Source organism: Dipodomys spectabilis, unplaced genomic scaffold (assembly GCF_019054845.1).
Source record: "Dipodomys spectabilis isolate Male_0828 unplaced genomic scaffold, ASM1905484v1 ptg000156l, whole genome shotgun sequence".
Classification (NCBI taxonomy): domain Eukaryota; kingdom Metazoa; phylum Chordata; class Mammalia; order Rodentia; family Heteromyidae; genus Dipodomys; species Dipodomys spectabilis.
The window spans coordinates 930,490-947,634 of record NW_024870833.1 but is presented as its reverse complement, the minus strand read 5'-3'; the positions used below and the strand labels follow the sequence as shown (position 1 = coordinate 947,634).

General features: G+C 34.6%; 1 protein-coding gene across 4 annotated transcripts in view; it reads right to left on the bottom strand.

The window, feature by feature from the left end:
* Dmd (dystrophin) overlaps nt 1-17,145 on the bottom strand; it is a 1,242,252-nt gene that overhangs the window by 542,947 nt on the left and 682,160 nt on the right. For all 4 annotated transcript variants that reach the window (XM_042692421.1, XM_042692422.1, XM_042692423.1 and 1 more), the window contains one exon: nt 4,287-4,498. In XM_042692421.1, the coding sequence (XP_042548355.1) occupies nt 4,287-4,498 (212 nt within the window). The remainder of the gene's footprint in view (nt 1-4,286; nt 4,499-17,145) is intronic.

Genomic DNA, 17,145 nt, shown 5'->3' with positions numbered 1-17,145 from the left:
GATTATGCATAAGGATTAGCAATTATAATTGTTAATATATCAGGATTGTTGGTGATTTTTTTTAAGATTCAGCTATGATGATTGATATAAATTCTAAAAAAAGTCATGGTGCTTGTGGTTGCTTTTGAAGCCATTTCACTGTTACTCAGTAGTGACAGTGAGGGTATTCATCAGTGATGTTGCTACAAGGGAAGTGGTTGCTATAATCTCAGCTCTATATTTCTGATGATGGCTTTATGAGGTTCAGGGGTTCTCTTGCTAATCTTAAGTACAGAGTCTTCAGAAGAGCTTTGGAGGAAGGAGGTCCTGATCAAATTTTCTTAGTATCTTCTCATGTCTAATTCCATGCTTTTTTCTTAAGAAAAAATTCTAAGTGATAATCTTGCTAATATTCAATATTGAGAATGCATTAGACATAAAGACCAGATCTCCACTTTATTTGTTCCCAAATTTAAATGTTAAAAAATAGGTACCCAGTAGAGGACTGAAATAAATAAATAAACCTAGTAGGAAGTCGATCAGATTGAGTACTTTACCAAAAAATAAGACAGTGATCACTGGTGACTGTCCCTTTCACTGTTCAACATCAATGAAATGACTTCCAAGGCAGCCACAAGAACTATGATCACATGTAAACTAGTATGAGTACTATGGAAATAAGTCTGGAAGCACCTTAAACTTAACAATAGAACTACCTTCTTCTAGAATTTAAATGAATCACCATCATTGAAACTTGAAATAGTCATCAAATCTAAATCTAAAACCATATTCAATTGATCAATTATCTTTTTATTTTCCATAGTAGAAATAAATATGCAAACATTTCTCATATACTATTTCATTGCTTTCTTCTTATTCTGCAAGATGGCTTATTAGTAGCAGCATCTTGTTGTCAGTTAATAGTTACATTTGTCTCTATTTCAAATATTCGCTAAATGTGTTCTTAATTTGTTTTTGACATACAATGAGCGAAAGAGGAAGCCTGTGAGGTCATCTACAAAAGTAATAGCTATGCAGTCACATCATAACTCTGTTGCTACAAAAAGCTTTTACTGGACTTCTCAAAATGTCAGTTGATTTTCTGCAATCTATCGACAATAAGAACACTTCTTACATGGGATACTTGACAGGATGAAATAAGCCAATATATGTAAAGTGACTACTGTAGTTTTTGACACATAATGATCACTCATGATGTTGTTACTGCATTAGGATTACTTTTAGTATTAGTAGATGTCATTCAACTTTACTCTTCTTTATCTGTCTTATAAACTTATTCCAGTGGTATAACAATGTATATCTTTGAATAATAAACACAGAACATAAATACAAATATCCACTTGCATAGATAATGGCCTAGTCATTTCTATGGTATAGATTCAAACTGACCATTCAAAAACATTTTTGTATTTTAAAACTGAGCAGGACGGTAATTAGAATACAATCGTACTTTGAGGTATTTAAAATACCATAATCTTTTAAATATTCTTTTAAGGATAATTTCTTATTTGCTACTTTCTACACTCCCTTTCCCTAATCAAGCATATCTCTATATGCCTCTTTTCTTATACTCACTTATTTCAAGGATCCATACCAAACTATTTCTTTTTTCCCATTAGCCACTTTAAGCTGTGATCTTCTAACTTCATATTATTGTAAATTTAAGAATACTATACTATAATATGATCAGGTCATTCAAGAATAACTACATGGATTCTTTATTTCACGTAGAACAGTAACTAGGAGAGTGATCAGTAGAAATTAGTAAATGAACTTATCCATTAAAAAAAACATGACTGGGAGCAAATATCTTATATCCACTTCAGATATTTCTCCCAACAAAATTAATGATAAAACTTAAAATCCTATGTGTTTTTTTTTATCATTCTTGCTGTAGATGAAAATCTTGCCTTCATAGAAGCGTAAGTCATTTGACAAAGTAGCTGTGACAGAGAATGGCTAAGAGCTCATTAACCCCATTTACTATTCTTGAAATTTAGTTGTGAACAAGTTCTGGTCAATGAGATGTGGTGGAATTTCCAGGCCTGTCTATAAACCTCCAGGGATTAACTGACATTCTTCCTTCCTCTCCTGCAGTAGCAGTAGGGAAGCCATATAATTTAAATAAGTTACACAAAACGGGAAAAGAGTATTTCCAAATGACCATTTGGAAAGAGCCCCCCAAAAGTGTTTGGACCTGTCAGCTTCTACTGAATTAAAAACAAGGAATTAATCGTATTCTTTTTTGTGGGACTGGGATTTCAGTTCAGAACCTCATGTTTGTTATCAGACACTCTGCTACTTCAGCCACACCTTAAGGCCTTTTTTAAAAGTTATTTTTCAGATAGAGGTTCACACATTTGCCCAGGATTGGCCTCAGATCACGCTCCTCCCATGTAATTGGGATCCTCTTGAGTTGGAGTATCATTACATTTTGCCCTATCAGGGATGGAATCATGTTCCTTTAATCTCTACCAGATTTACTGGAATTATACATGTGTGCCACCATGACTGGCCACTAAGTGATTAAACTTTATTATATTTAGTTGCTAGTATGTCTGTGTTTATTATTTTTTACCATAACTTAGCAGAATATAACAGGACTTAGAATGATATTGTACCATTGTGAGGAAATGGAAAGATTTGGGAAAAATTACATTAAGTGAAGTAAGCCAGAGCTAATGAAACATAGCCTCCATGGTTTTCCTCATTTGTGGTAACTAGAGTGTATCTATAAATCTACAAGAAAACACAATGAATGATATACATATATAATATGTAATGAATGCTATATATAGTATATATACAAATATATATGTACACACACTGGAACATGATAAATTATATAGGACTGTAGTCATTTGTATCCTGAAGCCAAAGAAGGATATGCATAGGAGCTATGTGCATATGATCATCTAAAATAATATTCTATGAAATGAATTCCAAGAAAAGGAAACGAGATATTTTTAGTTACCACTGTTGCTGCTTTTCTTTTTTTTCCCTTTTCTCTTGTTAGTTTGTATTTGGGAGGGCAAACAAAAGGTGAAGCAAGGGCAAACAAATGCAGCAGTGGTGCTTTCTGGATACCAAGTGGAAAATAAAGTGGATATGTTTTGGGTGGGGACAGGAGGGGAAAACTAGGAAAGAGTAACAGAAGGGGAGGCATGGTTCAAAAAGAATTGTACTCATTGCTCATTATCTGATTCATGAAACTGTAATCCCTCTGTATATCAACTCTACAATAACAATGAAAAATAAAAATAATAAAAAACTAGACAAATTTAAAAAAAGAAATGAAAATCAATTCATCAAAAAAGCCCTAACTATATGGCTGGCTTCTTAGATAACATAACCAATATGATATTCAGATACTTATGTGGCAATAGGCATTTTTTTATCAGAAAAAAGGTCAATAGTTTTTGTTCAAATACTCAATCTGATAAACTTTCTACTATTTACTTCTCTGCTTAAAAATCTCTACAGGGTACCAGTTATTTAGCATTTAAAGTATTTTTAACTGGTCTTTCAAGGCAACATTTGAAAGGATCAAGTGTTTGTAAAATACCATGCATAGTTTTTCATAAAATGTATTTGTTAAATCAATTTTATTTCCTTTTTCTTTTCTTTTTTCCCTCTCCTTTATCCTGAGGAACTGTAAACTGTTGAGAGATAGATATCTGATCAAGTATTAGGTGGAAGAAGAGCACGAAGTAGAGACGGAAGAGATGAATGAATTGTGTTGAAGTTCAGACAATGAGAGAAGTTAGGCATATACCTTTATCTTCCCCATTCTGTACTCACTTCTTCCCTTCTCCATTCAGAGCCCTCCTATACAGAGATGAGTAGACCTATTACATTTCCTTGCCAAGTTAAGCTCAAATTATTGTCTTCACGAGACTATAGAAGTATAGTATGTACATCAACTCTGCAGTGTTCTTAAATACTATCTCATTATGTCCAGATTAAAATTAGTTCTAAGATTGTTATCAGCCATTGGTTTTCCTCTAATCTCTATTGTGACTCCAAACTCTACTGTCAAGCCAAGCATGGTAGCAATACCTGAAATTCTTCCATTTGGGAAGTTGAGGCAAAAGAATTGTGAGTTTAAGATTAGCCTAGGTTACATAGTGAGACTCTGCCTCAAAAAGAATGAAGTACCCTTAATTTTAGTTTGCATATAATTTTCCTTTAATAAATTTATACTTAAATCATTAAATATTAATGCATGCCTCAATTGCATTACCTCAACAAATACTGTACTTTACGAAGACATGTTTGATACTAACCTTGGTTTCTGTGATTTTCTTTTGGATTGCATCCATTGTGTAAGGGCCCTCTTTCCATGACTCGAGCTTGGCTCTAGCCTGTCCTAAGACTTGCTCAGCTTCTTCCTTAGCTTCTAGCCATTGTGTTGAATCCTTTAACATTTCGTTCAACTGTTCCCTCCGATTCTGAAGATGTTCCTGTACTTCATCCCACTGATTCTGAATTCTTTCAACTGGAATGAAAGGGGGAAAAATGAATAAATCACTTGTATAAATGTTAGCTTGGAGAAGACATTTTAAATTTTTTTATTAACATATTTATTTGTACAAGAGGATTTCATTTTGGTATTTCCATGTATTACACCAAACTTTAATAGGTGGAGCCTAGTGGAAAGACATTGGGTTACTGGGTTTGTTCCCAATAGAAGTAGGCAATATTGAGACCTCAGCCCTTACTCACTCTTTACTTAGTGGCTGCCATGAGGTGAGCAGCTCCCTTTGCTGCATGATCCCCACCATGATGTACTATATTGCTACAAACCCAAAGAAAATAGGGGAAAGAGCTCACAAACTGAAACCTCTCCAATTGTGGGTGAAAAAAACAAAACAAAAAACTTTCCTTTTTTTTTTTTGCCAGTCCTGGGGCTTGAACTCAGGGCCTGGGTGCTATCCTTGATCCTCTTTGTACTCAAGACTAACACTCTACCACTTGAGCCACAGCATCACTTCTGGCTTTTTCTGTGTAGTTTGTTGGAAATAAGAGTTTCACAGACTTTCCTGCCCAGGCTGGCTTCAAACCAAACCACAATCCTCAGTTCTCAGCCTCCTGAGTAGCTATAACCTGTTATACTGAGTAGGATAACAGGTGTGAACCACCAGCCCAGCTAACCTTCATCTTTTTAAGTTGATTCTTTCAAGAATTTTTTCAGGACAGAAAGGTGACTAACAAAGCATCTTACATATGCACACTCATGCCTTTCTACTTTACACTGTGAGTTAATGCATCACACGTTGTTACTGGAAGCTAAGAAATGCCAGTATCATATTCATGGACTTCTCAATTTGCAGAATAAGAAGTCAAATTAAACCTCCTTTATCAATTTCAGTAGTTCTTATAGCAACAGAAAACAGACTATGATAAATTTTTCAGTGTCTCCTCACTTTCTTGTGGAATATCTGAGTTTAACATGCATACTCTTCTGTTGTCTGGTCCATGTAATCTGAGAGGTTTATTTACAAAGGAGCAAATCTTAACACAAGTAGGTTATAAGAAAACAACTACGTATAATACAAGAACCTTGTAGCAGTGGAACTATTATTACATCTAGGCCACAGGAATGAGGAGGAGAAAGAGAAGTGGCCAGAAGCAGAGAGTTATAATGAGAAACCACCTGGAAAAAAGCAGTAACCTTTTGTCAAGGGACATAGTCAGCCTGAGGCAACCTCACAGCAGGGAATTAGGAGAATAAATATCCTGATCTTATTTTGCTCACTCTCTTCAATCTCCTAAGAAGACTCCCTGGTGCCTAAACCAACTGGAAGCCAGAGGGCCTGGGAGCTCAGTAATGACACATAGGTCAGTCTCCCAGAATCGAAAGCAGAGTAGAGAAGTGCAAAGACTAGCTATGGATGGACAAGCAAACTGAATACAACACAGTATCGTGGGACTGTGCTTCTCATTTCATGATGTCAGTAAAGTTTTAAATTAATGCTTCTGCCTATATAAAGGTATAAGAAATTATTATTATTATTATTAGGATATATGAAAAGAAGGATTTGAGTTATATGCACTGCATAGAACAAGGTTATTATGCCATGATATTGAGAAACCAAATTGGCACTTGATATAAACTATTGTTTTTAATAGGTTTATTTATATTTGGGTGTTTGCTATGAGTTACAATATTTTTACTAACTTCGGTTTAAATGTCAGTCTCTCTAATCTTTGAGTATTTTTATTGTTGTTTTTATTTCACTAGGTAGTTGAACAACTATATAGTTCAGACCTTACAGTTACTGATTGGTCTTCTATTTAATGTATGGTTTACAAAAAGCTATTTAAAATATAAATCAAATGACCCAAGCTTTCTGAAATATATTTCTGTGATGATAGAAACAACTGGGATTTCTATTATATACTCTTTCTAATCTTGTCACAGCATAATATTTTAGAATCTATACTTAACACTTGTTTTTGTCTACTGTATTTTCTCTCTCTCTCTCTCTCTCTCTCTCTCTCTCTCTCTCTATATATATATATATATATATATATATATAAATAATTGGCTTTCCTTAAAAATAAACTTTGGTTCCAGTTGGTCTTTATATTAGCCTCAGTTAGTAACATTTTAATATGGTAACGTTTTTTAGTATGCTTGGTGGCTTTTACATAAATACAGTAAAGCTAATTGGATTCACAAAATTGGATATTTAGTTCATCTATTGTTCATTTCAATATCACACAATCCATTTTTCAAAAATGTCATCACTTGATATCAGGATAAAGTAAAGTAGTTCTTGCTATTATGTAGACAGATATTTTTAATTATGGACAAAAGAAGGCCCTTTATAGCCTTGAACAATACAATTACAGCAATGAAGATTTGTATCCAAGTGGTCATATATGCATAATGTAGCAAGATAAAAATGGTATATGGTATGTGCACCCCACTGGGTGTACTTTCTTACTCTTGATTTATAATTGTACATTATCATCAGATAATACTCAACTAAACAAATTTATAAAATATGGAATGACTCAAAAACCCACATACTCCCTTTTTTATACACTACTACTTACCAATCTAGCTACAGTCATGCTTTTATTCACCATCTCCTAGATAATGGGCATTATGCTAAGTTTTGAGAAAACAATGAAACTGAAGATAAATTCTCAATTGTAATGCTGTCATTCACTATCTACTCAAAGAACATAGAATGATCAGAGAGATGAAAGTAAATTTAATCTTGGATCTCTTCAATGAGAGGTTTTGAGGATAATTCACAAAAGACAACCTTGTTAGTTCGATTGAATGTACTATAATGTAGTAAATTATTTTTGGAACAAGAGAAGTTTGGAATTGAAATTTTCTATCAGAGAAGTAAAAACGGAAACTACCAATATGAGCATATTCTCATTTGTCTGGCACATAGCTCAAATAGAGGGATGAGAGGGACTTCTAGCAATTTCAACATACAAGGACTGAATAAAACAAAAGAAGCAAATAAAATAAGTGAAAGACAAGAAGTCAGAAGGAAAACAAAAACAGCATAAGTATATGAATATGGAAAAGATGTTAAAACATAATTTTTCCTAAAATACATAAAACTTGAATATAAACATAGGTCTTAAGGGAGAAAGAATATAAATGCTTTCAAATGAACACTGATACTGTTAGATGGAGGAGAGTTTCTAAGAAGGTGTCTACTGAACATTAACAGCTCCTTCTCCTTAAGTCCTCTTTTGTTTTTAGCTTTTGTGGTTTTCTTGGAATAGATTATTCCTAGATTTTTGGCTATCACCTAATTCATTTAAATTTGTCTCCTTGGCCTTAGTGATTAATTCAAGGATGACCTTATGCTCCTCACAGGGCTAATCAGAACCAAAGAAGCACTTCTGAAGGAAACTGCTTCCTACTTAAGAAAAAACCATGTAACCCTGCAATATTCTGACATTCATCTTGAGACAAAATAAAAGGCATTAAACAAAAAAAAATATGTGCTACAAAGCCATGAAACAGAGAGGAAAATCTAATCAGGTCATACAATTTAATTTCTAGATCAAATATTACCCATTTTTCAGCTGTTTAGTGACCATGGTCAATACATCTCTTCTGAGTTATTTTATCTTAATTGCATTTTAAATACTACATTACAGAAAGTTCTGACTGACACAGAGAGAGAGAGAGAGAGAGAGAGAGAGAAGTTACTTTGATGGAAACACATATCTCAAAAGGATTGTGTAAAAATCAGAGGAAGTGTAAATGGGGATATCTTTCAAATGGAAAAGTTTAAAGAAGACTTTGATCCCATTCAAAACAAGTTTAACAGGGTATCAGGATAAATAAACTTGATGCTTGTAGGCTTGGGGGAGTTCCCACATAAAAACTTCCAAAGCCCATAGAACCAAAGCTCACCAAAATGTCATGGCATTTAGATGATATAATTCTGTGAGCCTTATCAGTAGGAAGACATTTTTACCATCAGATCTTAGCCTTTGTCTATTCCAATTCCTTATGTGATGAATTCATAAGTGAAACATACAACCCAAAAGAGGGCTATCTAGGAACCAAATTGAACTAGAGAATACACATAGAGGATGGCCTTGCTTGGTTATAGTTACAGTTCCAAGTGTAATGGATTCTTTTTCCTTTTAAAACAGATCTTTGATAATTAACTTTCACTAAAATGTCATGGTCATATAGAAAGAATTCTTATGTGCAGTCATTTTCTCCCATCTTGGTACTGTCATGATACTCAATCTTTGAAAATTTGTACTTTTCATTATTATAATTTACATGTCACATATCAGTCTCCCACAGTCGACAACAGTACCTCGAGGGAAAGGGAAAGACTTGTAGCAGATGCTGTCAATTCCCAAGAATATGCCCTTAGCTCTTAACATTCAAACGTATGTTAGCAAGCACTTGTCCTAGCACAATCCTGAAGACTTGCTTTTAGCTTTTAGCCTGCCCAGAGTGCATTGACCAGAAGTGCTGGGGAAGTTAATGCATCAGGAATAGTATTAAGCCAGTGACAGAGGAGAGTTGGAACTTAATTACCCTTGGTCCCCTGCTCTTGCCACAGTATGCAAAAATCTATGAGGTATGTTTTTCACTTTCTCCCAGGGTTTCTTCATTAGTTGTTGAACCACAGTTGCCCACAGCAATAACCTGCTCAATAATTGACTCAATTATTGGCTTCTTTCCTTTCCCCATCTCTGTTCCTCTGTTCTATTGGTACTTCTTGAGATCACTTTACAAATAAACTACTTTTATTCTTAATCATTAGTCCAAGATCTGCTTGTTAGGAAACCTAGCCTAAGTTAGCACTATAATCACTAAAAGAAAAATACTTGTTTTGTACACAGCCTAGTGTTTGATACACTTCCAATAATGGTCTGCACAATGAAGTATCCTCTTATACGATTTCAATTACCCATATTTCTTTATAATGAAGCAAAAATGTCACTTCCCAAATCAACCATTGCCCACCATCTTGATTCAGTCTTCTTCAAACATAATCATTATCTCTTTATTGCATATCAAATTTACATAATATGAGCACTAGCTCAAGTCTTTCATGCTTCCCTCTTTATTTTCCTGATACTTGCTCACAATCTCTATCCCAAGCAAACACTCTTTCTTTGTCATACAGTTTGTATTGGTCATGCTTTGTTTACTTTTTGTAAAGAAAAATACTTTAATATTTACGGTAGAATATCAAAGGTACGGGGGAGGGGCTAGAATACCTTATGTGGCAAAACTAATGACCTCACCTCAGATGTTTTTTTAATTAATTGTAAGTTAGAAAGAATCTTTTGGCTTGACTTTTTACCTGTCTTCTTAATCAAATTGTAGGCTAAGTAATGTTAAAAAAAACACCTTTCTATACCTAAGTTAAGGATAGTCTACAGACATTTTCTATTATTCAAGATAATAGAAGATAAAAACAATACTCATTGTATTGTTATTAATGAAAGACAATTAGCTGAATACCAGAGAGACAGTCAACATAAGTATGGTCAATTGTGAAGTAACCAACCATAGGTGAGAATCTATTCTGCAGAGTAGAAATTGTGGAATGATAATTTCCTTTACAAGATGACTAATTATATGATTTCTAGAAATAATCATGTTATCATGTAGATTTAAAATATTATTTGACTTGCAATTCTTCTCCCAGGTATATATCCAACAGAAATGTAGTACTTACCTTCACCAAAAGACACATACTAGACTGTTGATAGCTGAACTATTTGTAATTTCCCTCAAATGGAAACTACCCAAATTCCCAAATTCTACAACTGGTAAGTTGTGGTCTATATATTATATGTGATAAATGTCCTTTTTCAAAAAGGGAATAGCATATAATAGCATTATATTGGCTGTTATGAATGATAGATAGTAAGAGATACAAAGGTTTTGATATGAACATAACACTTGCTTATTTAGACTTTAGACTCATATAATAGAGAATATATCAGAGAGATGGGGCTGTAGCTCAGAGGTCCATCTTTTGCCTATTACCTATGAGGCCCTGGGTTTGATCCCCAGCACCACAGAGAAGAACACTTCAGAAATATTTGTTGGATGATGGAGTGGACTAGAATTGCAGAAAGAAATCAGTATACACAGACTACCCAAGTAGCTATTCATCTATTTCATTAAAGAAACAAATCTGTGCAATTGATTTATTTAGCAATCACAAGAAAAGATGCCACAAAAAATGGACAAAATAAAATTTTAGAAGCTGTTCATGTATTCCAATTTTGTCAGGCAATGAAAGAAAACATAAAATTGATTATAAAGGTGAAGCCGTTATCCTGGAATAGGTTCAGTATGGGAGCTGGACATCATACAGACCTGGTAATTGTCCATAATTGGGCATCAATTCAAATTATAGAATTTAACCACACTTGTGACACTTCACCCAGGAGATAGATGGACCAGAGATGTATTATAGCTATATACTTGGTCACTAGAGCCCATACTGTTAGATTTACATTTACACCAGATTCATCTGACATACAAAAGTGAAATAATAATAAAATATATGCACATAAACCCAGACAATCTGTGCATGCTTATAATTGAAGAGCTACCCAAATATGCACATTTCTTCTCACAGAGGTCCATCATGGAAAGCTTCTCAATTGATTTGTGCAGTAAATAGATGCTGGATAATGAAGGGAAATAAATAACCAATGCAAAGGCTCAGGATGACAGACTGGGACCCAGCATGTGTTTTGATTTACAGGTCTCTAGAAGTGTCAAATTGGAAGCTAGGCAATCATGTCAAGAACCACAATATTGCAGAGAAAGAAACAGTTCAGTTGATTAAGTACTAGCCAATCTTTCACTTCAAGTTTTTAAACTAGCTATGTTTGATTATCAATATACATTCTTGACTGGTATAAATTCCCACATCTCTCCCAAGGAGGAATGTTGTTTTTTAAAAAAGAAATGATTGCTATTTTGAATGCATACTGCTACTGAACAAAGAATAGCAATTTCATCTCTGATGATAAAGCCAAAGAATTAGAAGTCAGTGTGACTGAGTTTTAGAAAGCAACCTTGACTATTGGTTTATTCTGGCGTACAACATTGGCTTTGTGATAAAGTAGCTAAATTTAATTTGGGAAAGGTGACTTGCCCAGTCAACTTCAGTTTCCTCAATTGCAAAACTGAAATAATTAACAACTGTACAACTGCAGAAATGCTGTGAAGATAAAATTTAATAATGAATAAAAGTATAAAGGACTAGCAAGTTGTTACTGCTTCTCTGTAGAGAGATTAAAGAATGTACTGATTATAGTTATCAGCAAATTTTCATGATCAGCTGGGACAAACACTGGGATCTCAGTGGTCCTACTGGGTATGCAAAAGTTCTAGGTGGAAACTTGAAGGGTAAAATTACAAATAAATCTTTTGAGATCATTTAAGTAGGTGAACAGCAACATATGTTTAACTGTAGGCAAGCCTAAGGAAAAAGAATTCAAAGTGAAGTTAGGACAACAAACTCCAAAATATTTATTGGAGTCAGGAAAAATATGCAGAAATTATTGTAGACCCCTGAGACTAAATTGCCAACCAAGTATTAGTTTTCATCAAGAAGTAAGCTGAAAACAAAGAAACTACCATATTGCGCTCTTGTGCAAAGTCAAGATACAATACTGCCTAAAGGAATGTGAACATATCTCAGTAGTTGACCTTCAAAGACATATAAGAAACTGAAGAAGGTAAAAAATATCATAGCACACATTACAAAGAATATTAAGGTATATTAAGGTATGTCCCTTCAACTTCTACAAGGCATTTAACTATGGTTTTGTAGAAAGTCTATCTACAGTTAAACTCTACAAAGTAAGTCCCAACACAAAATCACATGGAAGGGGAAGAAGCAAATATATTAACCACGTAGTGAGAATGGCTGTGAGTTTACTCCATTTGTGAATAGGAAAGGAGGAATGTGCAAGATTCCTGTGCAAATACAAGATGATGAAACCATAGTTCAACAAGGTGGAATATCTATTTATTCATATTACAAAGAGCTATATTGTAGGAAGAGCCAAGCATTGAAATTTGCAGAAGACAGAACAAAATAAATGAGCACATCACACTAAATATATATCCACAGTGGGTATGGGTGGCTCACACCTGTAATCCTAGCTACTCAGGAGGCTCAGATCTTGGAATTGGGACTTGAATTCAGAAGGAGCCAAAAAGTTCATGAGAATCTTATCACTAACTAACTACCCAGAAGTAGAGCTGTGGTTCAAGTGTTAGAATGTCTGCCTTGAGTGAAAAATGCTGAGGGAAAGCACCCAGACTTGGAGTTCAAGCGTCATGATACACAATGTACTATATGTATATCTAAATATATATTGTGTGCACATGTATATATACATGTATGCTACATGTATATATAATTATATATAATATATACATATATGTTGTGTGTATATGTGTTTATTTTAGTACATGGAAAAGAATTTGGTGCTATTTGTAAACTCAGTTTACTTCTCTGCATTATGACAACAATATTAAGTAGCAGATTAATAATCTATAAAGTTGAAAGAAATAATGAACACAGGCACTGGCAAAGTGGTCCCTAACTAGGTCTCAATTATAGAGGTTAAGGAAAGGCAATCACATACTTTTGTGACACCATAGGACTTCTCTGGGTTCTTAAATTCTGAATCATAAAGCAAAGGGGGGTAGATTGGTAGTCCCTGGGGTTCCTTCTAGCTCTAATCATCTGTGAAATGCATGTTCCTGTATGCTTCTATTAAAGATTCAGTCTCACCTCATTGTGAAGAACCTAGCCAGCCAGAGACCTGGATGAATACTTGGCATTATCAACAGCCATATCATCTTCCTGAATAGAACTTTGTCAATCTTAAAAAATGTTCTTTCTTCTGTTTTGATTGTATTCTTTTGTATCTTAATAGAGGCACACATTATCCAGGTGTACTCCCTCAAAACTTAATGAACATGCTTGGGCACCAGAGGATCATACCTATAATCCTAGTTACTCAGGAGGCTGAGATCTGAGGATCCTAGTTTGAAGCCAGACAGGGAAGTAAAGTCCATAAAACTCTTATTTCTAATTAAACAGCAAAAAGCTGGAAGTGGAGGTATGGTTCAAATGGTAACTGAGTACCCAGGCCCTGAGTACAAGCCCCAGTACTAGCACAAAAATCATCAACTAAGGAAATGACCTATACAACTTGGGGGAGAGAAAGTAGGAGAAAAATGAGGGAATGGGTAACAAGTTTGACAAGGAATGTATTTATTACCTTACTTGTGTCACTATAACCACTCCATACATCACCTTGACAATATAAAAAAAAATCACAAAGAATGTCACTGCCCCATTTGTTAGGAAATGGAAAGACTTGGAAAAGAATCATATTAAGTGAAGTAAGCCAGGCCCAAAGAAACATAGGTCCCATGGTTTCCCTTAATTGCAATAACTAGTATAAGTCTAGTACAAGCAGAAAACGTCAAAAGCTATATACATATGACCATGTAAGCAAAATGAACCCCAAAATAGGGACACAAGAGGTTTTATCTTTGTTACTGTTGTTTTTAATGTAGTTATGATGTACTGTGTGATTTTTTGTTTCTTCTGTATGTTCTTCCCCCATTGGTATAATCCCTGTTTTCACTAAATTTGATTCTGGTGCCCTGCATCTTGTATATACATTTTTCTAATCTGGGGAAGGAAAGGGAAATAACAAAATGCTGAAACAAGGATACAGATTGACCCATTGTAACAACTAGATGTACAAGACACCATGTTGCAAACAAACTTTACAGCTTGTCTAGGGGATTGAGAAGTTGGGGAGGTAAGGAGGAAAGGGATAGTAGGGGGAAAACAAAGGAGTGGGTAACAATGCTCAATAAGAAATGTACTCATTACCTTACTCATTTACCTGTAACCCCTTTGTACAGTATCTTTACAATAAATATATATTAAAAATCATCACTAGGGCTGGGAAGGTAGCTCAGTGGTAGAGCACTTGCCTTGCATGCCTGAGGCCCTGGGTTCGATTCCCCAGCACCACATAAGCAAAAAGAAAAAAGCCGGAAGTGGCGCTGTGGTTCAAGTGGTAGAGTGCTAGCCTTGAGCTGAAGAGCTGAGGGACAGCGCCCAGGCCCAGATTTCAGGCCCCACGACCGGACCCCCCCCAAAAAAAAAATTATCACTAAATGATATATCTGAAATTTGTTTTACACAAAGTTTACAACAAACAAAAGAAATATAAATGAATACTACTTTCTAGATATGATATGTATGTTGAAGTGATTTACAGGTAAAGTGAACTAATATTATCTATTTGGAAATGTTTGGGAAATAATAGGAATTGATAAGTAAAGGGAATCTTTCTGTGGTTCAGGGTGTTCATTGTTCAGTTCTTTTAGTTTTTGGTACATTTGACAAGTTTCAAAATATGTTAGGTAAAATGTTCTCTCACAGTGAGAACAAAACAACATTTATTTTAGTAGTCTTCTAAGTCACTAACACCATTTTCCTATTAAGAAAAATTACCATCTGTGGAATACAGACATTTATAATATATTAAAAAATTGATGAGAGTGTAAATGGCAAAACATTTGCTCAAAGTTACACCCAACATATGTAAAGAGGAGTTGGAAATGGAATTAGGCAGAAGTTTTAATATTCTAATCAACACACAGTCACAGATCAGATCACTTTTCTACAAGCAGGCTGAATATTCTTATAGAAAAATATGAGCTCGTTCTCTAAAGAAAGTTGTTTGTTCTGTTTGGGTTATAGAACATATGGAAACGTGCTGGTTTCCATACTGAAAGGTGAGTTAAGAATAAAGGAGGATTGTATTTCTAATACTAGGGGGAGAGTTGTACCTTGTAAGAAATACCAACATTAAGCCATAATAAAATATGTAAGTTGTTTATTAATGAACAGGTGAATATTTAAGTGTGAGAGACAATAATTAAAAATGAATGAATTAAAATGAATTCTTTTCCCTTTTTGAGTAAAGAAGAGTTTATTAGTTGTTATGAAAGTCAAAATTGGGGGAAAATTTTGCTGTATAGCTCTAGAAGGTTGGACCTTACATATCTCCTAGTGCCCGTATGTTAGAATTCATCCTCAGCTTGGCACTTTGGGGAGGTAGTAGAAACCTTTAAGAGGTGAAGTTCTTTTGATTATGAGGATATTCCCTGAAAGGAAATTATGGAATCTCTGACTCTTTTTTCTCTCTTCCTGGCCTTTAGATGAACAGTGTTGCTTTTCCATGTACTCGCTTCTAGGATGAGCTGCTGCTCATTCATTACAGGTCTAAAAGCAGTAATTCCAACTAATTATAGACTGGAACCTCTAAACTTGTGAGCCAGAACAAACCTTTTCTCTCCATGAGCTGATTATCTTGGGTATTTCTTATAATGATAAAAAGCTGATATGTCAGCTTATCTTTCTAGGTCATTCACAAGTCACAGAAGAGAAACTTTCTAGGTGTGATATAAATAACATATTTCTAGACCATCCATTTGCCAAGCAACCTAGTCATCTCTTACTTAAATGTCAAATGTAAAAAAAGAAGCACTAACAACTCAAATGTGTGTAAGAAGAGTTCATTACAATGGAGCTAGAGGCTGCCATTATGATTCTAGCACTACAGATTGATTACTGTGCCACTAGCATAGAATGCACATGCATTTGCACATCAAAGTTGATATATTCACTGGTCTACAAATATTTTAATATGCAGAATGAAACATTTTAAATTTCATCTATACACCTTGTCACTCAAACTTTCTTTTGATGAATGAAGAAAATGTAAATAATCAGAAAAACAACATAAATGCAATCTGGTTGCTACCATTCCCACTGTAACTCTAGCTACTCAAGGTGTCTGAGATCTAAGGATCAAGGTTGGAAGCTTGAGCTCTAAGATTTAAGATTGGGATGGCTTTGTAGACTCTTATCTCCAATTAAGTAGCAAAAAGCCAGTGGATGTGTGGCTCAAGTGGTAGAGTGCTAACCTTGAGGGGGAAAAAAAGGTGATCAAGAGCCCAAGGCCTTGAGTTCAAGCCTCAAGTCCAGCACCCAAAAAGCAAAACAATTCTTTGAAAAGAAATTATGACTAGATAGAAAAATCTTTCACATTTGGACTTCCTTTTCTCTCCCTTGCCTTACCTTCTCTTCAGATGGGTGTATCTCTCCTTTTATGCCTGATTCTCTTCTTGGACTAAGTGTTCCAGTGTCTTTTATCTCCTAAGAGAAGTTATTTTAACCCTTACTCTATCTTCAATGGCAGTGGAGAACCACATTTGTTTCTTTTCTTATGTGAAAAGAGAATAAGGAAAAATGCCTTTGTTCTTTAGGGAAGACTGGTTTATATCAGTAGTCCATTACAGGATGTTTTATGTAGTAGCAGATCTAGAATCATCACTTCTGCCCTGTACCAATGGAAAATCTTAGATCTTACCCTGGGCTTATTAAATGCAGATTCCTTGTTGATTTAGATACACTTTAAGGTTTGAGAAGCATTAGTATATGTCTACTATTTTCACATTCTTACCTCCCTATAACATTTTCAATCCACTGCAAATTGAATTTTGACATTATAATTACTCTTGTAGGTGACAGCGACGACCTTAAAGTTGTT